Source organism: Heterodontus francisci, chromosome 5, assembly GCF_036365525.1.
Source record: "Heterodontus francisci isolate sHetFra1 chromosome 5, sHetFra1.hap1, whole genome shotgun sequence".
Classification (NCBI taxonomy): Eukaryota; Metazoa; Chordata; class Chondrichthyes; order Heterodontiformes; family Heterodontidae; genus Heterodontus; species Heterodontus francisci.
Window position 1 is genome coordinate 115,716,615 of NC_090375.1, and position 24,927 is coordinate 115,741,541.

The following is a 24,927-nucleotide window of genomic DNA, read 5'->3' on the forward strand; positions in this document are numbered from 1 at the left end:
ACCTTTCTGTCATAGGGAAAAAGAGTTTGAGCTCAGAGTTGCTGCTTCAGGAGCTGTAGACCCAGAGAAGGAAGTAAGAACATAACCTTTTTGAATGCATTGTTACACAGAGCTTCAGCTTTTATCCTTCTGCACCTTCATTATGGGTATGAGCAAATGGCTCAGGCCAGTCTAAGCCAGTATAATGAGCTCCCTTTCCTCGACATGCTAGTTGAGAAATCCACTAATGGGTTCTCTGCTGCTGTCTACCGCAAGCCTACCTTCTCTGATCAATATATGTGTTGGGATTCCTACAGCTGTATGCGCTATAAGATTGGCCTTATTGGAAATCTCGTAAATAAGGCCCGAGCCATTTGCTCACCATGCAAGCTTGGTGCCGAAATAGGGCACATCAAAGCTATCCTGCGGGATAATGGCTACCCCAGTAAGATCATTACTCGTTGTGTATTGTGCATACTGACGAATGGGCCTAAAGCCACCACCTTCGGACCTGAAAAGTGCCCATTCTATTTCAAATTACCCTGGAAGGATAAGGTATCTCAAACTTTTGAGCAACAGGTGAAGCTAGCTATTTCAAACTGCGACTATGCAGTAGCAACACAGGTGGTATTTTCCACTAACAGGATGCTGCCCACAAGCCAAAAAGATGTTCTGCCTACCACACAAATGAGTAATATGGTATATGAATTCCAGTGCCAGTGCGATTCCAGATACTTAGGCCATACATCCCAAGGACTGATGGATCGTATCAAACAGTATGTCCCTTCGTCTGTTTGCAATAGGCTGAGTATTGACGGTACTCAACCAGTCCGTACTTGCAAAACTCAGAACACAATGTCTGACATTATATGTGATTCCACGATTGGACAGCACTTACTGAACAATCCCGAGTGTGCTAAGAATTACGCTAACAACCACTTTAAGATTATCAGTTGGGCTTGCAATGTGGCTAACTTGCGCTTGCTAGAAGCTACATATATTCATACACGAGATCCTGTCCTCTGCAGACAATAGGAACATGTCCAGGTGTTGTGTCTTTTTTGAATTAAACAAAGCATGGGGGACAACAGTTCGCTGGTGCATTCTCCATGGCAATGCCTTGACCAGAGTCGACTTGTCAATCAATCAGCACCTTTTTCTCATGCAGTATAAATTGTTGCTCCCTTTGAAATTTGGCATTCTTGCGTCTGTCCTGATGAGTTTAAGCCGAAAAACTTTGACAGCATAAATCTTTTTTCAGCAATAATCAAATTCTATACTATCCAGCGACGGATGAATCTCTTATTGGTTCTTAATTGTAAGCGTGATGTATAGTAGATTTCTACTGCAGAGCATGGAGATTACATTTGGAATAATGAGAGTTTGGATCTAACTATAAATTTCAAAAGGGAATTGGGCATATACTTGAAAAGGAAAAAAATGCAGTGCTCTGGGGAAAGAGCAGGGGAGTGCAATTAATTACATAGCTCTTTCAAACAGTAGCCACAGACACGATGGTCTGAATGGTTTCCTTCTGTGCTGTATCATTTTGTGAATTGAAAATATGGCAATTTAGGAAGCAGAGAAGTAGAGTTGGTTGGAGCACAGAAGTTTTGTTTTGCAGACCAGGCAGTGGAGTTGGGTGATGCAAACTGAGGTGCTACAGTGCCAGCACTGGTGGGAGGGTGCAATTAGAGTGTGCCAAGTTTAAAAGATTGCATATGCAGTTTCCATATGGGCATAATTTATAATACGAACAAGAGTAGGCCATTGATTCCTTTGAATCTCCTCTGCTGTGCAGAAAGATCATGACTGATCTGTACCTCAACTCCATTTACCTGCCTTAGCTCCATATGCCTTGATGCCCTTACTTAACAAAACTTTATCTCAGTCTTTAAAACTCCAATTGTCGTCCCATCCACAACCTTTTGAGGCAGAAAATTCCAGATTTCTACTTTATGAAAAAGTATGCCTGATTTTATTCTCAAATGACCGAGCTCTAATTTTAAGATTATGACTCAACTTTCTGATTAGCCACTAGAGGCAATAATTTATCTTATCTACTCTATTGAATTGTCCTAAAATTTTAAGCACCTCGATCAGATCACTCCTCAATCTTCTCTACTTAGAGTCATAGAGTTATACAGCCCATTGTGTCTGTGCCGGCCATACAGCACCCAACTATTCTAATCCCATATTCCTGCATTTGGCCCGTAGCCCTGTAGATCTACTTAAGGGAATGTATAAAATGTTTATGCAACCTGTCCTTGTATTTTAACACCAGATCATCCATGTGCATTTGCGTTGCATGTCTTCCAAGGCCAATATATCTTTTTTGAGGTCTGGTGCCCAAACCTGAATGGAGTACTCCAGAGGCAGCCTAATCAAGGCTGTATAAAACTGAAGCATAGCTTCTTCGCCTTTTTACTCCCGCTTCCTTGGGATAAAGGCCAACATTCATTCACCTTTTTGATTGCCTTTTGTACCTTTCTACTAGCTTTACATGATTTCTGTACTTGACTCCCAAAGCTCTTTGCTCCTCTACAGTTCCTATTTTCTCACCATTTATAGGAACATGGGAACAGAAGTAGGCCATTTAGTCCCTTAAGCCTGTTATGTCATTCACTGAGAGCTTGGAGACCTAACTGCATATACCTGACTATGCCCCATATTCCTGAATGCCTTTGGTTAACAAAAATCTATCACTCTCCAGATTTAAAATTAATATTTGATCTAGCATAAATTGCCATTTGTGGAATAGAGTTCCAAAGTTCTTCCACCCTTTGTGTGGAGGAGTGCTTCCTAATTTCACTCCTGAAAGGCCTGGCTCTAATTTTTAGACTATACCACCCAGCCCTAGACTCCTCAACTCGCACTCTGTCACTCTGTTTCTACCTGGTCACCTTAATATCTTGAAAACTTCAATCAATCACCCCTTAACCTTCTAAATTCCAGGAAATACAACCTTAGTCTGTGTAATCTCTCCTCGTAATTTAACCCTTGGAGTCCAGGTATCATTTTGGTAAATCTACGCTTTGCTCCCTCCAAGATGAATGACTATATATATATATATATATATATATATATATATATATATATATATATATATATCCTTCCAAAGTGTGGCTCTCAGAACTGATCATTATTCCAGGTGTGGTCTAACCAAGACTTTTTCTAGCTGTAGAGTAACTTCTACCCCTTGTATTTTAGTCCTCTAGATATAAAAGGCAGCATTCATTAGCCTCTTAGATTATTTTCTGTAGCTGTTCATGACATTTTAATGATCTATGTATCTGGACCCCCAGTCTCTTTGGGCCTCCACTGTTTACAGCTATTCACTGTTTAGAAAGTACTCTATTCTATCCTTTTAGGTCCAACTTGGATGACCACACATTTGCCTACATTGAAATCCTTTGCCACAGTTTTGCCCATTCACTTAATCTACCAATATTTCTTTATAATTTTATGCTTCCATCCACACTGCTTACAATATTGCCCATCTTAGTGACATCAGCAAACTTGGATATGTGGCTTTCTGTCCAATGATCCAAGCCATTAATAAATAGGGTGAATAGTTCAGGCCCCAACACAGATCATGTTTGATGCCTGTACAGAAGCATGAGATTTTGGAGAGAACAAAAGGATATAATTTTTTTTTGGCAATACAGAGCTGCTTCCTTTTCTTGTGTACACTATGTTATCCAGAAAAATGAAATCTAGATGTAAGAGGACCAGTTTTAAGAATGGGATGGTAGCATAGTGGGATTGTCACTGGGCTAATAATCCAAAGGCCCAGACTAATGCTCCAGAGACATAAGTTTAAATCCCACCATGGCAGCTGTGGGAATTTAACTTCAATTAAATCTGGAATAAAAAGTGCTAGTTTCATTTAATAATCATAAAACTACTGAATTGTTGTATAAACCCATCTGGTTCACTAATGTCCTTCAGGGAGAAAATCTGCCATCCTTACCTGATCTGGCTACACAAGACTCCAGATCCACAGCAATGTGGTTGACTCTTTAACAGCTTTCTGAAATGGCGTAACAAACTACTCAGTTGTATCAAACCGCTACAAATAGCACCGTGGGCGTATCTACACCACATGGTCTGCAGCGGTTCAAGAAGACGGCTCACCACCACCTTCTCGAGGGCAAATAGGGATTGGGGGACGCTCACATCCCAAGAACAAAGAAAAAGAAACACCACTAGTCACATCCTGCCAATTACAGTACCTGCCCATTATTCCTCTTCTCTGTCTCCTGCCACTCAGCCAGTTTCCTAACCAGGTCAATAATTTGTTTCCAATTCCTGAGCTTCAATCTTAGCTAATAGCCTCTTATGAGGGACCTTATCAAATTCCTTCTTGAAAATTTTCAAAATGTTCAGCCACTCTATCCTTAATTATAGACTCTGGTAATTTCCCGACAGCAGATGTCCAGCTTGTTGTGCAGAAAATAACTTGTCTCAAGTCCACGGGATTAAAGTAAATAAAGGTTTATTCAAACACCGACACAAGGGAGAGGTGCCTGGTGAAACATCCAGAGGCGTCCCAATGAAACAGAGTCTGTAGTACAAATTTATAGAATAACCATTACTTATTTGTCCACACTACCCCCCGACACATTCCAAAGCTGCAGCTTGATCAATAAACTGAAGTATATTGTCTCACTAATCATCCCCCCATGTCATCTCCTCCCCATTCCTGAAGCTTCTTGTTTTCACAGTTTATAATATCCTGTGCCTCCTGCAATCATGGTCTTATCTCAAGGACAACATGTTTACACAGATGTAGACTTCTGAGTTGTACAGCGTCCCATAACCATTGCCACGCATCTCATCATGCCCTGGTTCCCCGCAACTACAGTGCTTCCATCTTCCTTCTAAGACTGTTAACGTATCCTACTGCTAAATAATCTACGAATATTGCCCTACTGATCCCACTTCAAGCTATATGGTCTATAATTTCATGGTTTTCCTCTGTTGACTTTCTTAAATAGCAGAGTGATGTGCAATTTTTCAATCTAAAAGAATGGTTCTTGAATAGAGAGAACTTTGGAAGATTATAGTTAGGTACATGCAATGTTCTTGCCTACTTCTTTTAATACCCTGGGATAAAACCATCTGGTCCTGGCGATTTGTTATTCTTTAGTGCCATTATTTTCTGTTATTTTGTTGTTAATTTTGTTGACCCCCTGTTCCAGAATCGATAATAGTTTCCTTGGGATTTTCAGCATGTTGATCTTTTCCTCTTCTGTATTTACTGATGCAAAGTAATTATGCAACATGTCTGCCATTTTCTTGTTTTCATTTACTATATCACCATTATCAATTTTCAGGGGCCCACATTGCTCCTGACCACCCTTCCTTTCCAGTAAAACTTCTTTGTGTTGATTTTGATATTTCTTGTAAGTTTCTTTTCATACTCTCTTCTAGCTCTTACTGTTTTGTCACCTTTTGCTGTTCTTAGTATTTCTCCCATTTTCCAGCATCTGCGCAATTACATTTTTGTATGTTTTTTTCTTTGGAAAGTAGAGCTCTTGCCGATTTCAAAAATATCTTTATGTTTAAAGTGGATGGCCTCACAGTTGCTCACATTAAACTCCCTCTGTCACATTTTGCCTACTCACTTTATCTATGTTCCTTTGCAACTTCTGGCTTGTATCATTTAGTGTCCTCTGCAAACTTTGATATACAATGAGTATAAGGAAAGGTTAACACAAATGTGTGACAAAATGTGACAACTGGAAATAGGATTTTTTTTGGACAAGATGTAATGCAGATATAAGTTTTTAAACATATGATGGATAGATGTATGGTACCTTGTGCCAAAGTTACAAGGTAAATTTAAACCTGATCAAATCTGTATTAATTTCACAGTTTAAAAAAACTTCAAGCTTGAACATTCAAAATCTACTTTGTTTGCTTTAATTGAAAGCTTTAGATGAACCAAATCTATATCCATCCCTATTATAAATTGTGTGGCTAATTGCGTTTCAATAAAATGACATACAGGAGCAACTGACTCAAGGTTGCTTTGTGCAAAGGGCACTATTTTATGCTGTACAGAAGCATTAGCTTTTGGAGAGAACAAAAAGCTTGTAATTTTTTCGGCAATGTAGAGCTGCTTCCTCTCTTTATGTGCATGTTATTTTTCCAGAAAAATGAAATCTAGACATGAGGGCCAATTTTAAGAATGTGAAATCTTTACATGGAGCTTGCACATCAGAAGCTTGCATTGGGAAACTTTGGCTGTGCTTCCCAATATTTTCAGTGCATACTTTTTGAACCTTCCATGTCTGCACTCCATTTGCTCAAATATAAAGCAGACTTTCATTTACTGAGGTGAGTTAGAGAGGAAATCTGTGGGGGGAAAACCCACCTGGGAGTCATTAAAAGATTACGTATTCAACATTTTATTCTCTATTTTCTCACCAGTGATGATTTCTGTTTATAAAGGGATAACCAATTTGATTTATTAAAGTTGTGCATTATAACTCTCATGACACATCCTATATCTCTTCAAAGTATTATCCTTTACATTAATATCCTTCCAGTTCATGAAAGTTGTAAAACTATAGCATCATTACTTGTTTACATTTTTACTCTTCCTTACCAAAAAATGAAATTGGTGGCCAGGAAAAGATCAGCTGGTCCCTTAAGCCTGCCCATGCTAAACACTTCTCACCCACCCAGCACCATAGCCATGTAATCATATAATCTCCTGGAAGTTAGGCAAAACAACAGAGAAGAACATTTGGGGACTGGTAAGGGATACAATATTCCAGAAAATTCATCTCCAACCCCCTTGGGCGAACAAAGCCAGTCCAGGAGAGACATGGATCAAGTGTTGTCAATGAAGGCACTTCTCTTCAATATGATGTGATCTCTTCCCTAGTCAGGAACCGGTCCAGCTCCCTCTTGAAGGCGTGCAGAGATTCAGCATCCATCACACCAGCAATGTATTCGAGTTGCTTATAATTTTTTGGGAAATGAAGAACCACCTAACATCTAGTCTGTTCGTACACTTACAAAGTTTAAATGCGTATCCCCTGGTCCTCCCCTATCTATCAGTTGAGATCCAGCCCTTTAATAATTTTATAGACCTCTTGCAGGCCACTTCAGTCTATGCTGCTCTAACTGGACCAATTCTTGTACCTCTGCTCAGGATTTTTTTCAAGGCCACCATTCCACTTACCATGTGGAGGGATCAAAACTGGCACTGTGCTCTAGATACAATACTTTTCCCTGTTCCTTATCTATCTGCTTTGATGTACCTCAATGAAAGCATATATAGGCTTGGGGATAGATTTGTTATGTGTGCTGATGATGCCCAACTCTATCTTCGTTATCTGTTTTGACCCTTTGACTGCCTCCGTGCTGTCAAATTGCTTATGCAACATAAAATCTTAGATAAATCACATTCCTTCAGCTCAACTTCAGGAGGACCAAAGCCATCATCTTCAGCCTCTGCCACAAATTTTGCTCCCTTGTCACTGATTTAATTGTCACTGGTAGTCAGTCTGAACCATTCCAACAGTAATCCTGGTGTTTCGTTTTGACTCTGAGTTGAACTTCAAGCACCACATCCTATCCACCCCAAGACCACTTTCATCTGACATTATAGCCTGCCTCAGCCCTTCCATCACTGAAATCTTTATCTATTCCATCATCACCTAAAGGCTCATTTACTCTAATGCTCTCTTAGCTTACTTCCGATTCTCCAATCTCTATAAACTCTGGATTGTCCATATTTCTGCTGTGCATAACCCATCCTGCCCCAAGGTCTTTTTGCCCTTCTTTGTCATTGTCATAATCATTGATCTTTGCTGGCTTCTGGATCCCTCGGCCTCACCTCAAAATGTTGTAATTAAAATCCTTGTCTATCCCTCCATAGCCTTGCCCACCTTATGTTTGTGATCTACCTCAGCCATATACCCACTCCCAAACACACTGTTCTTCTGACTTTAGGCCTGTTACCCTTCATACCATCATTAAAGACATGGCATTCAGCTACCTTGATCCCACTCTTTGGAAGTTTCTTCTTGAATCTCCATTTTTAGATACCATTACAAGATTAATTTCTTTGATCGAAGTTCTGGTCACCTATCTAATCTGTTACTTCTGGTTTGGCATTTAGCATCTGTTTTCTTTATATCCATCCTAAAATAAAGACAGACATTTTCTTGTGATAAAGTCACTGTCTAAATGTCTTTTGGTCATTTTTGTTGACAATAACTATGAAATCTGGTAATGGAATTGTAATTCTTGGTTCTACTTTACAGCCAAATCGAATAAGGGAGTTTGGTGCTGTGATACTACAACACGATCCTCGCAGGCATGATGCCGCTTACAAAGGCGGTGAAGTTCATGTTGCAAAATATTCAAGTGATGATAGATCTCCTGTTGAAGAGAGACGGCCACCAGAACGCCCCAGGGTAGCTTTCCAAACTCCTCCAGTTGATGACAGCAGCCGTAATATTGGTCTGAGCAATGGAATGTGGAATCCCCTTCGGAATATAATGGCTCCTAGGTAAAAAAAACCATTGTGACATTTAAATTTGAGCTATGCTTCTGATGTGTGTATGTTAAAGAAAAAAGAGAAAATGTTGATTTGCAGTTGACAGATGGCTCCAGGCCCACAGTATATGTTTGACACTTGATGCCCTATAAAGACTCTTGATAGCCTAGCAAGCTGCTTAGTTGTAAAACAGTCGCTACAAAGTTGAACAATAAGAGATATCCGACAGACCTATCAGCAACGTTCCAGGCTTAGGGACAATGCAAAACTCAAACAATCCCAGTGCAGTTGGCCCTGAAAAATCATCTTCACTAACATTTTGCCCAAGTTGGTAAAGCTGTCCTACAAACTAGTCAAACTGTGACATAGTTGTAATCAGTAGAGCACCTTTCAGACCACATTCCAGACTCCTCCATCATCATTCCTTGTTATGTACTGTTAGATCTCCAGAATAGACTCACCAGAGGTAGGGGCATAGTGGTTTAGTTGGGTGGGCTTGGCCCTGGGAGTTCTCAACATTGACATTAAACCCATAAAAACTGATGGCTTCTGTTCAAACAAGGCCGAGGGAACTGCTGAGTATCATCTTCAAGTTTATCCTGATGTGGATGAGTCCTACGCCTTTCCATACACTGAGTTGCTTATTTAGATAGGTCACTTAGAATCACTTTGAGCAGAAAGTGAAGGCAAGTAATGGATCTGTTTTCTTTGCTGAAGCCCAAACAAAATAGCCGAATTGTTTTCTCTTATTCATACACCTCCACCCACAAACAATACTCCCTAATTTTGATTTTTGATGAAAGACAAAGATGTGAAACTTGAAGTATACAGTTTTGCTCAATTCAGAAATCATAACTAAAGGGATATTTTGGTTGAAAGCTTAAAGGCAGACATTGATAATTAACTGAAGTGAGTAAGCAAAGTTGCAAGGATTTGGTTCTAGTGGGAGTTTGGAATAACATTACAGGTATTTTAAAGTTACAGACAGTTAAAACTGGAAGAATGGCAGGGCTGAGAACCCTCATGTATGTGCAATGCAATATTTGGACATTCATGAACCCTTAATGTATCCATGGGCACTATATTTGCACAAAGTGTAGGAAAATTGAGTCACTGGAGTAGGTGATCTCAGTACTTGAGGAGCTATTGACTACTCTGCAGCATCTGAAATGATTAAGGGTTTTTGGATCATACACACAGATCTGTGGTCATCCAGGACACAGAAATAGTGTAGTAGAGAGTAGTGTGTAACCATTGCAAGGGCAACAGAAGAAAACAAGACTCCTTCTCTTCAGGTGAAGAGAACCAGTCTGTCCACTGGCCAGATAAAACAACAAAATGGATACCACATTTCACCAAGGTGAGAAAAATCTGAAAATCAAATGTTTCCTGCAAGCCTGTCCCTCTTTTCTGGTCCCTTCCTCATCTTCCAAATTCCTTTCATCTCCCCTTCTCCTCCCACCACTCTTCCTCCTCCTATCTTCCTCCCTTTTTCTTCTCTCTACCTCCCCCCTTTTTCTCCTCCCCTATGCCCCCCTGTTCTTTTTCTCCTCCCCTATCTTCTCTCCTTTTTCTCCTCCCCATCTCCCCCTCTTTTTTCATCCTCCCTGTCTCCCTTCTTCTTTTTGTCTTCCCTTATTTCCCCTTCTCCTTTTCCTCCTCCCCATCTCCCCCTCTTCTTTTCCTCCTCCCCTATCTCCCCCTCTTCTTTTCCTCCTCCCATCTCCCCCTCTTTTTCTCCTCCTCCGATGTCCTGGAAGAGCTGAATGGCTGACTCCTGCTCCTATTTTCTGTGTTTCTCTGTTGTCCTATGTCCTATCCACTCCTAACCTCCAACCCACCAAATCCTCCTATTATTTAAAAGACATTTTTAAAATTCATGGGGTGAGAATTTGAGTAGTGGTGCTTTGGAGGCCTACTGCGAATTTCCGTGTGCACAATGCACAGCTTCTTGTGCGGTATTACTGAATTAGAATGAGGATTACACTGCCTCTGCATCTGCCCAAAGACCTTAAGCGGATGCTATCATGACGTATATCAACCAAACTAGCTGATGCAATGCCAGGATACCAAATTTGGTCAACGCACATGCAGGCAGTGTCTTTTGTTAATTACTGCTGAAACAACATGTTATGAAGCAAGACAGATCCTGTTCTGGGGCTATTAACGGGCTACTTTAAAGTTGCAGGTGAGATGTTCTCGACCTACTTTCGCAAAGTTTATGGAAGCACTGTTTTGAGTTGTTGGAGCAATTTGGAGGTAATTGCTCCACACAGTAAGGGCCTTACATAGGTATGGTGGCATTTGTTGCATTATCACTTGGTATGCAACATGACCAGGACATGGAGAGGAGGATGCAGAGCGGGGAATCTCTGAGAGAAGGGAAGAGAAGGTGGGTTCTTCATAAAAGGCCCCACCTTGAAAAGGTGTTTTGGGAGTACCACTCCTACTTAGCCATGAGTCAGGAGTAGTGCCTAAGGAGGCTAAGTTTCACCAAGGAGGTAGTCATCAAGTTGTGTACCTCCTTCACACCGAACTAGAGCTACAAGCAAGCGAGGATGTCCCTCCTGGTGGCTGTGAGGGTCACTGTCGCCTTAGCATTCTGTGCCAATGGATCCTTCCAGGTAGGAGTAGGTGATATTGGTAATCTCCCAGTTTGCCATCCATGGATGCATTGGGAAGGTCACAGAGGAGAGGGGTCTTCATCATCTTCTCTCTGAGGAGGGAACAGCAGGATGAAAAGGCACAAAAACAGAAAATGCTGGAAACTCAGCAGGTCATCAAATGAAAGGTTACTGACCTGAAACGTTAACTATGTTTCTCTCTCCACAGAGTATTTCCAGCATTTACATAGATGCATAGAAAATAGGAGCAGGAGTAGGCCATTTGGCCCTTCGAGCCTGCTCCGCCATTCATTATATTCATGGCTGATCATCCAACTCAGTAGCCTGTTCCCGCTTTCGCCCCATACCCTTTGATCCCTTTAGACCCAAGATCTATATCTAACTCCTTCTTGAAAACATACAATGTTTTAGCCTCAACTGCTTTCTCTGGTAGTGAATTCCACAGGCTCACCACTCTCTGGGTGAAGTAATTTCTCCTCAGCTCAGTCCTGAAAGGTTTACCCCGTATCCTTAGAATATGACCCCTGGTTCCGGACTCCCCGACCATCGGGAACATCCTTCCTGCATCTACCCTGTCAAGACTTATTAGAATTTTATAGGTTTCTATGAGATTCCCCCCTCACTTTTCTGAACTCCAGCGAATATAATCCTAACCGACTCAATCTCTCCTCATACGTCAGTCCTGCCATCCCAGGGATCAGTCTGGTAAACCTTCGCTGCACTCCCTCTATAGCAAGAACATCCTTCCTCAGATAGGGAGACCAAAACTGCACACAATATTCCAGGTGTGGCCTCACCAAGGCCCTGTATAATTGCAGCAAGACATCCCTGCTCCTGTACTCGAATCCTCTCGCTATGAAGGCCAACATACCATTTGCCTTTTTTACCGCCTGTTGCACCTGCATGTTTACCTTCAGCGACTGGTGTACGACAACACCCAGGTCTCGCTGCATATTCCTCCCTCTCAGTTTATAGACATTCAGGTAATAGTCTGCCTTCCTATTTTTGCTACCAAAGTGGATAACCTCACATTTATCCACATTATACTGCATCTGCCATGCATTAGCCCACTCACTCAACTTGTCCAAATCACCCTGAAGCCTTTCTGCATCCTCCTCACAACTCACCCTCCCACCCAGTTTTGTGTCATCTGCAAATTTGGAGATATTACATTTAGTTCCCTCATCTAAATCATTAATATACATTGTGAATAGCTGGGGTCCTAGCACCGATCCCTGCGGTACCCCAATAGTCACTGCCTGCCATTCGGAAAAAGACCCATTTATCCCTACTCTTTGTTTCCTGTCTGCCAACTAATTTTCTATCCATCGCAATACACTACCCCCAATCCCATGCGCTTTAATTTTATATGCTAATCTCTTATGTGGGACTTTGATGAAAGCCTTCTGAAAGTCCAAATAAACCACATCCACTGGCTCCCCCTCATCAACTCTACTAGTTACATCCTCGAAGAATTCTAGTAGATTTGTCAAGCATGATTTCCCTTTCGTAAATCCATGCTGACTCTGCCCGATTCTACCACTGTTCTCTAAGTGCTCTGCTATAAAATCTTTGATAATGGACCCTAGAATTTTCCCCACTACCAACGTCAGGCTGACTGGTCTATAATTCCCTGCTTTCTCTCTACCTCCCTTTTTAAATAGTGGGGTTACATTAGCTACTCTCCAATCAGTAGGAACTGTTCCACAGTCTATAAAATCTTGGAAGATGACCACCAATGCATCCACTATTTCTAGGGCCACTTCCTTAAGTACTCTGGGATGCATACCATCAGGCCCTGGGGATTTATTGGCCTTCAATCCCATCAATTTCCCCAACACCATTTCTCTACTAATACTGATTTCCTTCAGTTCCCCTCTCACACTAAGCCCTGTGTTCTCCAACATTTCTGGTATGATATTTGTGTCCTCCTTTGTGAAGACAGAACCAAAGTATGCATTTAGTTGGTCAGCCATTTCTTTGTTCCCCATAATAAATTCCCTTGTTTCTGACTGTAAGGGATTGTCTTCAGCAATCTTTTTCTCTTCACGTACCTATAGAAACTTTTACAGTCAGTTTTTATGTTCCCCACAAGCTTGCTCTCGTACTCTATTTTCCCCTTCTTAATCAATCCCTTGGTGCTTCTTTGCTGAATTCTAAACTGCTCCCAATCCTCAGGTCTGTTGTTTTCCTGGCAAATTTATATGCTTCTTCCTTGGATCTAATGCTATTTCCAATTTCCCTTGTAAGCCATGGTTTGACTACCTTTCCCATTCTACTTTTGCGCCAGACAGGGATAAACAATTGTTGCAGTTCATCCATGCGCTCTTTAAATGTTTGCCATTGCCTATCCACTGTCATTCTTTAAGTAACGTTTCCCAATCCGTCATGGCCAACTCGCGCCTCATACCTTTGTAGTTTCCTTTACTAAGATTCAGGACCCTAGTCTCAGAATCAACTACGTTACTCTCCATCTTGATGAAGAATTCTATCATATTATGGTCGCTAGTCCCCAAGGGGTCTCGCACAATTAGATTGTCAATTATTCCTCTCTCATTATACAATACCCAGTCTAGGATGGCCTGTTCTCTAGTTGGTTCCTCAACGTATTGGTCCAGAAAACCATCCTGTATACACTCGAAGAATTCCTCCTCTACGGTATTGACTAATTTGATTTGCCCAATCTATATGCAGATTAAAGTCACCCATAATTACAGATGTTCCTTTATCGCATGCATCTCTAATTTCCTGTTTAATGCCATTCCCAACATCACCACTATCGTTTGGGGGTCTATATACAACCCCCACTAATGTTTTTTGCCCCTTAGTGTTTCTCAGCTCTACCCATACAGATTCCACATCATCAGAGCTAATATCTTTCCTCACTATTGCGTTAATTTCCTCTTTAACCAGCAATGCAACTCCACCGCCTTTTGCTTTTTGTCTGTCCTTCCTAAATACTGAATATCCCTGGATGTTCATTTCCCATCCTTGGTCACCTTGCAGCCATGTCTCTGTAATCCCCACTGTATCATACTCGTTTACATGTATTTCCTAAATTAATGCATCCAATTTATTGCGAATGCTCCACGCGTTAAGGCACAAAGCCTTAAGGCTTGTATTTTTAACATTACTTGTCCTCTTCCCAGTATTTTTCACTGAGGCCCTGTTTGATTCTGGCCCTTGATTTCTCTGCCTGTCACTTTCTTATTCCCCTTACTGTCTTTTGTTCTTGTCTTTGATCCCCCCTCCTCTGACTCCTTGCAAAGGTTCCCATCCCCCTGCCATTTTAGTTTAAACTCTCCCCAACCACTCTAGCAAATACTCTCCCTAGGACATCAGTCCCGGTCCTGCCCAGGTGTAACCCGTCCAGTTTGTACTGGTCCCACCTCCCCCAGAAGTGGTCCCAATGTCCCAGGAATCTAAAACCCTCCCCCTCACACCATCTCTTCAACCACGAATTCATCCAATATATCCTGCTATTTCTACTCTGGCTAGCACGTGGCATTGGTAGTAATCCTGAGATCACTACCTTTGAAGTCCTACTTTTCAACTTACTTCCTATGTCCCTGTATTTTGCTTTTAGGACCTCATCCTTTTTTTTAACCAATGTCGTTTCTGTTTTTGTTTCAGATTTCCAGCATCTGCAGTATTTTGCTTTTGTATTAGAGGATGAAAGGGCACGTGGATTCACCAGGGCTTCCTGATGGTGCATGACACCATCGACTGCACGCATGTGGCTCTGAGAGCCCCCATATTTATGGGGAGCAATGCAGGAATTGCAAGGGCACCTATTCTCTGGACATGCAGTTGGTGTGCAACCGCACCAAAAAGTTCATCTCGATGAATGCCTGCTATTCTGGTAGAACCTATGATGCATTTATCCTGCACTAGTTCGCACTTTGTGCCTCCAACATGCACTGGAAGATGGCCAATTGGGGATGAGAGCTACACCCTCTATTTTTGGCTGACAACCTCCTTCTGCCGCCATCTCACCAGAGGGCCTTCAATGAGAGCCAAGGAGCGGCCCACAACACTATGGAGCAAGCCATTGGCCTCCTCAAGCAATGGTTTTGCTGTATAGATCGCTTGGGGGATCTCTACGGTGCATGTCTGTGAGAGTATCCATGTTTGTGGGTGGGGTGCTGTGTCTTCCACAACCTAACCATTCTGAACACCTCGGCATTACTTCCTGGGATCCAGAGGCCACCTCAGTAATAGGAGGAGGAGACCACATCCACCATATGCAATTGGATGCAGTGAAAGGGACTGTATTGTGAGGCTTCACTTAAAAGAAACTTCCCCACCCCAACATGGATCCACCATTCGCTAACCGTACATCCATATCAGACTCCCGATCACAAAGCTCCCTTGACCCACAGCAAAAGCTTCCGTCAACAACTTTACCCAGCAACACATCAATAATACAAAGCAAAATATAGATCATCACCCTTGTGCATCCCCTTAGTGCCTGTCTTGCGTGGGCCCTTGCCTGGCAAGAACACAAGAAACAAAAGAAATAGGAGGAGACCATCGAGCTTGCTCTGCCATTCAGAACGATCATGGCTGATCTTAGGCCTTAACTCCACCTTCCCGCCTGCTCATCATATCCCTTGATTCCCTTTGAGATCAAAAATCTGTATATTCCAGCCTTAAATGTTTTCAATCATGGAGCATCCACAACCCTCTGGGGTAGAAAATTCCAAAGATTCACAATCCTTTGAGTGAAGTAATTTCTGCTCATCTCTGTCCTAAACGATCGGCCACTTATCCTGAGACTGTGCCCCCGTGTTGTAGATTCCTCGACTAGTGGAAACAATCTCTTAGCTTCTACCCTATCAAGCCCTTTCAGAATCTTCTATGTCTCAATTAGATCACCTCTCATTCTTCTAAACTCCAGAGAATATTGGCCCAATTTGCTCAGCCTCTCATCATAGGACAACCAGTCCCCCAACCTGCCCCCCCCCCCCTCCCCACTTAAATGTGGAGACTAGAACTGCACACAGCTCTCCAGATGTGGTCGTGCCAAAACCCTGTGCAATTGTAGCAAGACTTCCTTATTCCTGTGCTCTAATCCCCTTGTAATAAAGGTCAACATGCCATTTGCCTTCTTAATTGCTTGCTGTACCTGCATGTTCACTTTCTGCGTTCCTTGTACAAGCACCCCCAAGTTTCTTTGAACATCAAGTAGAAGTTTCACATCTTTTAAAAAATATTCTGCTTTTCTGTTCTTACGATCAAAGTGAATAACTTCACACTTCCCTACACTATACGCCATCTGTCATCTTATTGCCCACTCATTTAACCTGTCTATATCTCTTTGCAGCCTCTTAGTGTCCTCCCCACAGCTTACTTTCCATCTACCTTTGTATCATCAGCAAACTTAGATACATTACTCTCTGTCTCTTTATCGAAGTCGTTAATGTAGATTGCAAATAGCTGAGGCTTCAGCACTGATGCTTGCGGCACTCCACTATTTACTGCCTGCCAACTTGAAAATGCCCCGTTTATGCCCGCTGTTTGCTTCCTGTCTGCTGACCAATCATCTGTCCATGCTAATATATTACCCCCAACTCCATGAGCCTTTATCTTGCCTATTAACCTTTTCTGTGGCACATTATTGAATCCCTTTGAGGTCAGTGGAGAGTAAGGAGGTAGTAACTAAAGCCTGTAAGGAACTAGATAATGAAGTCAGCGTGACTAAGGGAAAGAGTAGGCAGGGAGCAGATGATGAAAGCAAAGGGACTGGTGGTCTGAGGTGTATTTGTTTTAATGCAAGAAGTGTAGTAGGTAAGGCAGATGAACTTAGGGCTTGGATTAGTACCTGGGAGTATGATATTGCTATTACTGAGACTTGGTTAAGGGAAGGGCATGATTGGCAACTAAATATCCCAGAATACCAATGCTTCAGGCGGGATAGAGAGGGAGGTAAAAGGGGTGGAGGAGTTGCATTACTGGTCAAAGAGGATATCACAGCTGTGCTGAAGGAAGGCACTATGGAGGACTCGAGCTGTGAGGCAATATGGGCAGAACTCAGAAATAGGAAGGGTGCGGTAACAATGTTGGGGCTGTACTACAGGCCTCCCAACAGCGAGCGTGAGATAGAGGTACAAATATGTAAACAGATTATGGAAAGATGTAGGAGCAACAGGGTGGTGGTGATAGGAGATTTTAATTTTCCCAACATTGACTGGGATTCACTTAGTGTTAGAGGTCCAGATGGAGCAGAATTTGTAAGGAGCATCCAGGAGGGTTTTCTAGAGCAGTATGTAAATAGTCCAACTCGGGAAGGGGCCATACTGGACCTGGTGTTGGGGAATGAGCCCGGCCAGGTGGTTGAAGTTTCAGTAGGGGACTACTTTGGGAATAGTGATCACAATTCCGTAAGTTTTAGAATACTCATGGACAAAGACGAGAGTGGTCCTAAAGGAAGAGTGCTAAATTGGGGGAAGGCCAACTATACCAAAATTCGGCAGGAGCTGGGGAATGTAGATTGGGAGCAGCTGTTTGAAGGTAAATCCACATTTGATATGTGGGAGGCTTTTAAAGAGAGGTTGATTAGCGTGCAGGAGAGTCATGTTCCTGTGAAAATGAGGGGTAGAAATGGCAAGATTAGGGAACCATGGATGACAGGTGAAATTGTGAGACTAGCTAAGAGGAAAAAGGAAGCATACATAAGGTCTAGGCGGCTGAAGAAAGACGAAGCTTTGAAAGAATATCGGGATTGTAGGCGCAATCTGAAACGAGGAATTAAGAGGGCTAAAAGGGGTCATGAAATATCTTTAGCAAACAGGGTTAAGGAAAATCCCAAAGCCTTTTATTCATATATAAGGAGCAAGAGGGTAACTAGAGAAAGGATTGGCCCACTCAAGGACAAAGGAGGAAAGTTATGCGTGGAGTCAGAGAAAATGGGTGAGATTCTAAACGAGTACTTTGCATCGGTATTCACCGAGGAGAGGGACATGACGGATGTTGAGGTTAGGGATAGATGTTTGATTACTCTAGGTCAAGTCGGCATAAGGAGGGAGGAAGTGTTGGGTATTCTAAAAGGCATTAAGGTGGACAACTCCCCAGGTCCGGATGGGATCTATCCCAGGTTACTGAGGGAAGCGAGAGAGGAAATAGCTGGGGCCTTAACAGATATCTTTGCAACATCCTTAAACACGGGTGAGGTCCCGGAGGACTGGAGAATTGCTAATGTTGTCCCCTTGTTTAAGAAGGGTAGCAGGGATAATCCAGGTAATTATAGACCGGTGAGCCTGACGTCAGTGGTAGGGAAGCTGCTGGAGAAGATACTGAGGGATAGGATCTATTCCCATCTGGAAGAAAATGGGCTTATCAGTGATAGGCAACATGGTTTTGTGTAGGGAAGGTCATGTCTTACCAACTTAATAGAATTCTTTGAGGAAGTGACAAAGTTGATTGATGAGGGAAGGGCTGTAGATGTCGTATACATGGACTTCAGTAAGGCGTTTGATAAGGTTCCCCATGGTAGGCTGATGGAGAAAGTGAAGGCGCATGGGGTCCAAGGTGTACTAGCTAGATGGATAAAGAACTGGCTGGGCAACAAGAGACAGAGAGTAGCAGTGGAAGGGAGTTTCTCAAAATGGAGACGTGTGACCAGTGGTGTTCCACAGGGATCCGTGCTGGGACCACTGTTGTTTGTGATATACATAAATGATTTGGAGGAAAGTATAGGTGGTCTGATTAGCAAGTTTGCAGACGACACTAAGATTGGTGGAGTAGCAGATAGTGAAGGGGACTGTCAGAGAATACAGCAGAATATAGATAGACTGGAGAGTTGGGCAGAGAAATGGCAGATGGAGTTCAATCAGGGCAAATGCGAGGTGATGCATTTTGGAAGATCCAATTCAAGAGTGAACTATACAGTAAATGGAAAAGTCCTGGGGAAAATTGATGTACAGAGAGATTTGGGTGTTCAGGTCCATTGTTCCCTGAAGGTGGCAACGCAGGTCAATAGAGTGGTCAAGAAGGCATACGGCATGCTTTCCTTCATCGGACGGGGCATTGAGTACAAGAGTTGGCAGGTCATGTTACAGTTGTATAGGACTTTGGTTTGGCCACATTTGGAATACTGCGTGCAGTTCTGGTCGCCACATTACCAAAAGGATGTAGATGCTTTGGAGAGGGTGCAGAGGAGGTTCACCAGGATGTTGCCTGGTATGGAGGGCGCTAGCTATGAAGAGAGGTTGAGTAGATTAGGATTATTTTCATTAGAAAGACGGAGGTTGAGGGGGGACCTGATTGAGGTGTACAAAATAAGAGAGGTATAGACAGGGTGGATAGCAAGAAGCTTTTTCCCAGAGTGGGGGATTCAATTACTCGGGGACACGAGTTCAATGTGAAAGGGGAAAAGTTTAGGGGGGATATGCATGGAAAGTTCTTTACGCAGAGGGTGGTGGGTGCCTGGAACGCATTGCCAGCGGAGGTGGTAGACACAGGCACGATAGCGTCTTTTAAGATGTATCTAGACAGATACATGAATGGGCAGGAAGTAAAGAGATACAGACCCTTAGAAAATAGGCGACAGGTTTAGATAGAGGATTTGGATCGGCGTAGGCTTGGAGGGCAGAAGGGCCTGTTCCTGTGCTGTAATTTTCTTTGTTCTTTGTTTTGGAAATCCAGGTATTCTACATCTTCTGGTTCCCTTTTATCTACCTTACTAGTTACATCCTCTAAAAACTCTAATAAGTTTGTCATTCCCCTTTATCTACCCTACTATTTACATCCTCTAAAAACTCTAATAAGTTTGTGAAACAGAATTTCTCTTTCGTAAAACCATGTTGACTTATTCCAATCATACTGTGCTTTTCTAAGTGCAGTGTTAAGACTTCGTTAGTAATAGAATCCAGTATTTTCCCAATGACTGGTGTTCGGCTCGTTCCCTGTTTTCCCTCTCCCTCCTTTCCTGAAAAGCGGTGTAACATTTGCCAACTTCCAATCTGATGGGACAATTCCCGAAACTAAGGAATTTTGGAAAATCATAGCTAGCGCATCCACTATCTCTGCAGCTATGTCTTTTAGAACCCTAGGGTGTAGGCCATCAGGTCTTGGAGATTTGTTAGATTTAGTCCCTTAAATTTCTCCAATACTTTTTCTCTGCTGATATGAATTTCCTTAATTTCCTCACTCTTTTTAGCCCCTAGGTTACTGTCTATTTCTGGTATGAAACTTGTGTTTTCTACTGTGAAGACAACACAAAATATTTGTCATTTCCTCATTCGCCTTGATAATTTCTCCTGTCTCTGTTTCTAAGGGACCAATGTTTACTTTAGCTACTCTCTTCTTTTTTTATATACTTATAAAAGCTCTTACAATCTGTTTTTATATTACTGGCTAGTTTACTCTCATTCTATTTTTTCTTTTTTATCAACCTTTTGGTGGCCCTTTACTGGTTTCTAAAACACTTCCAACCCTCAGACTTGTTACTTTTTTTGCTCCTGCACAGTGCTACCCCAGTATCTGCAGCTGCTGACTTTCACTGGGGGAGACTGGAGATGATCTTGCAGCATTCCCTCGAAGCTCTGTGCCTTTAGGACCTGGCTTTGGACGGCACCACCTTGGCATGAGTGGCAGCATTCTGGGCTGGCTGGGTGAGGGCAACAGCAAGGGTATTGGTGGAGTGGTGGTGGTGGGAGGATGAATGCTGTCATTTGAGAGAGGTTCATGCTCCACGGGTACCACTGTCATTCCCACAGGGCGGGATCTCAGCAATCCTAGTAATCTGCTGGAGCACAGGTTGCTGGACTGCTGAAAGAGCCTGTGTGCCTCCTTTGAGCATTGAGATCCGCATCCACTATGGCAGCAGTCTGAGCCTGTATGCCAGCAGCCAGCGATCACATGACCTCTGTCTAAAGCTTCCACTGGAACAGTGAGACGTTGGGAGGCCTCCGCTTGTGCTGCAGTGGAAGCTGAAATGGCGGCCATCAGACACTGCATCATGGGTAAGTCTGGCAATGCTGCCATGGAGTTGCCCACCACTTCCACATTGGAAAGGATGGGTTCCAAGCTCTGCGTGATGCCCTGTGCCAAGGTGAAGTCGGATTCCTCCATGCTCCTTGCCAGTGAGTGGAGGCTGTCTGGCAAGCTGCCAATGGACCAAACATTTCTGTGTGCATTGTCATTGGCGTTTTCCTGTAGTTGCCCCAATTAGGTTCTCATCTGAGTCTCCAGCAGAACCCATCTGTGAACTGGCATACTGGAAATTCGCACATGAGCTGTCCTATTCCCCTGGCTGGCTGCGGCCCACTCATGCCCGTTGACTCACCATGTGCTGATTCCGACTCTACACTAGTCTCTAAAGTTTGCACAGTGCCAGTATCTGAGCTGGTGACTGCGAGTATAAGGTCAAGTGATGGTACCTCCTCTTCAGTCATGTGGGATTGCTCTTCCTTATGTTTGCTCAGCCTCCAAAGTGATGAGAGAAAGCAGGTGGGGAGGAAAGCAGAAGGTTTGCGGTCACACCATCTGCAGTTTCCATTTCATGAGAGAAAGGAGAAGATGTATAAGGCAGTAACCTACCATTATCCTCTATGTCCTCGGCAGAGTCAGGTGCCACTGGCTCTGTGGATCTGTCACGATTATTCAGTGGACAGTCTCCTCCAGGGCGCTAAGGGGATGCAGGCGTGCAGGTTCTCCAGTGGTTCTCTGACATTTTCTCCCATTGTGGGCCACTTTCTTCTGCAAGAAAGAGGGCAAGATGTCAGTGATTGAGTTAGTGTTTAGGTGATGTGCCTACTTAGCTGAATAAGCTGTAGGTTTGCAGAGGCATGGGGAGGAGTGTGCACGGCTGGCATCATTAGAAGGTGTGTGTAGCTAAAATTTAGTATAAGGATGTTAGGTGTGAGTCCTGAGTGTCATGGGGGTGTGGTGCACTGAGCAGTGTGGAGATATAATGTGCCAGATGCATTCACTCACCTTGACCACCTGAGCAAGGTTATTAAACATTTTTCTGCATTGCTGCTCTGGCCTCAGGCAAACACTCTGGGCATTAACTGCCCTTGCCACCTGCTCCCATTCCTTTCTTAGGGTCTTCCTCAAACACTTCCTGCCACTTGGCATATCTTCTGGTCTCGACTTGTGTCACCAGTATCCCCAGGGTGGTAACACTGAAGCAGAAGAGCCCTTCCCCTGGAGCATTGCAACATCTCCCTTCAGCCTGAGTCTTCCAAAGTGATTATCCAGCAGCCTTCACTTCATTAGTGCAGCCTCCCTTTCACAGGGACTGTGCCTTTAAAAAGGGAAGGCTGCCTGCAGCATGTGGTTTGCTCACAACACTAGTTGACCCCCTGTTGTGTGCAGGGGCTGCCGGCAATGCTACTGAGAGGAGTGCACTCGGGGTCATGCTACAATCATGGAAATGAGGTGAGTACACCAATTGTACACGCTGCGCACCTCATTTGGAACTGATGCGAGCAGGTCGCAATTGTGGCCCAAAAACTGGGGTGCACCAATTTCCATCCCATGGAGTTTTGATGGAGTGAATAGGAAGAGACTGTCTCTTTTAGTTTGGGAGTCAGTAATCAATTAAAAATTATCATGAACATGATGAGGAGAGTGATTGGGGAAAAATATCTTTGCATGGAGCATTACTGGACCATGGGATGCTTTGGTACAAGAAGTGGTTGAGGCTGAGGCAGTTTGTAAGAAAAATATTAGATACATATTTGAACCAGAAGAGGATACAGGGCTTTGGGGTGAGCATAAGGCAGTTTTGAATTGCTCTAGCATGAAGTTGGCATAGACACAATGAGCCAAATGGCTTCTTTCTGTGCTGTAAACCTCTGTGGTTCTATAGGCAAGGTGAGAATAGCTGCTGTTAAAATGACGCGATGTTTCCACCAAGTATAGCACCAATGAGCCCTAGAAAAACTGTGGTCAATAGAAAAATCCGAAGAGATTAGAGTTACGCCTGACAATGCAGGAAGATGGTTATGTTTATTCATTATTGCTCCATGATGCTGCTGGAGGTGCTCAGGTTGGAGTTCTTTCTTAGACTAACCACTTTTAGCTGCTTCAGCAATGACCATCTCTGTCATTAGGTAGGGAGGCGCTTCCTGCTGACAGTAATATAGTATTTAGCTCCATTCTCAAGCCCTTTTGATCAGCCCATGCCAGGCTACAGCATGACCTGGATAACATCTAGATTGGTCTGACTAGTGGCTGACTTTCAACAGCACCACCATTGCCAAGTACCCCCCTTGGGTGTGACCATTGGTCAGAAGCTTAGATAGATCAGCCCTGTCAACGTTATTGCTGTAAGAACAAAGCAGAGCCTGGATATTCTGCAATGAGTGACTTGCCTCCTGTCAACTTCAAGGTTTTAGTCAATAAAGTGATGAATATTCATCATTTGCTTGGGCAGGTCCAACTACAGTATCACTGAAGAAGCTCCACAACATCTAAGACAGAAGTTCATTTGAATGGAACCCCTACCATTGGACTCATTATCCATCTCTCTTCATGTTGCAGCGTGGTTGCAGGATGCACTGCGGCAACTTGCCTAACTTACTTCAACTGTATCTCGTGACCCCATGACCTCTATCATGAAAGACAAGAGCAGCAATGTCATGAAACACCATCAGCTGCCAGTTCCCCACCAAGTCACGTCATCCTGACTTAGAGATATAGTGCTATTCTTCCATTATTGCTGGCATAAAATCCTAACGCCATTGCTGGGACACCATCAGCACAAGAATTGCAATCGTTAAAGAAGGCCTTCTCAGGACAGTTAGGAATAGTCAATAAGTATGACCTTGCTAATGTTACCCACATCCCGAGCACAAATAAAGAAATTGGATAAGTAGTCTATATATAAAATAAAAGCAAAATTTTTCCACAAATGTTCATTATAAGCCCACCGACTCCTTGGCTACCTTGACTACATTCTCTCACACCTTGATTCCTGTAAGGACCCATTCCATTCTCCCAGTTTCTCCATCTCTGATGCATCTGTTCTGATGATGCAACCTTCCACAACAGTGCTTCTGACATGTCTTCCCTTTTTGTCAACACTGTAGTTGACCGGGTCCTCAACCGTGTCTGACCCATTTCCCACACTTCTGCCCTTCCCCTCCCTCCCAGAACCGTGACAGGTTTCCCTTTGTCTTCACTTTCCACCCCACCGGCCTCCACATCCAAAGGATCATCCTCCGCCATTTCCGCCACCTCCAACGTGATGCCACCACCAAACACATCTTCCCTTCCCCTCCCCCATCAGCATTCCAAAGGGATCTATCCCTCCATGACACCCTGGTCCACTCCTCCTTCACTGCCAACACCTTGTTATCTTCCCGCGGCACCTTCCCATGCAATTGCAGGAGGTGTAATACCTGCCCTTTTACTTCCTCTCTCCTCACCATCCAAGGCCCAAAACACTCCTTCCAGGTGAAACAGCGATTTGCTTGTACTTCTTCAATTTAGTATACTGTATTCGCTGCTCAACAGTCTGCAAAACAGACTGGGGAAGTTTTTTTTTATTTGTTCTGTTGGTGAAAGGAGAAACGCTTCACAGGAAAAATATTGAGTTCAAGGGTTAGATATACTCAGTTAATTGTACTCTTGCCTTGGAGGCAAATGGCTGCACGTTCAAGCCAAACTCCCAAGATTTGAATACAAAATTTACACTTATGTCTCATTGCAATTGCGGGAGACTGTTGAATTGTCACAGGAACCATCTTTCAGAAGAGGCTTTAAACCCAGGCTCCATCCACAAGACTAGGTAATACAGTTCAAAGAAGAGAAAGGAGTTCTCTCAGTATTTTGGCCAGTGACTAAACTTAA

The 24,927-nt window shown here is 43.2% G+C and overlaps 1 protein-coding gene across 11 annotated transcripts in view; it reads left to right on the top strand.

The window, feature by feature from the left end:
* LOC137370017 (centrosome and spindle pole-associated protein 1) overlaps window positions 1-24,927 on the top strand; it is a 302,437-nt gene that overhangs the window by 96,915 nt on the left and 180,595 nt on the right. For all 11 annotated transcript variants that reach the window (XM_068031956.1, XM_068031948.1, XM_068031947.1 and 8 more), the window contains 2 exons: window positions 16-73; window positions 8,265-8,512. In XM_068031956.1, the coding sequence (XP_067888057.1) occupies window positions 16-73; window positions 8,265-8,512 (306 nt within the window). The remainder of the gene's footprint in view (window positions 1-15; window positions 74-8,264; window positions 8,513-24,927) is intronic.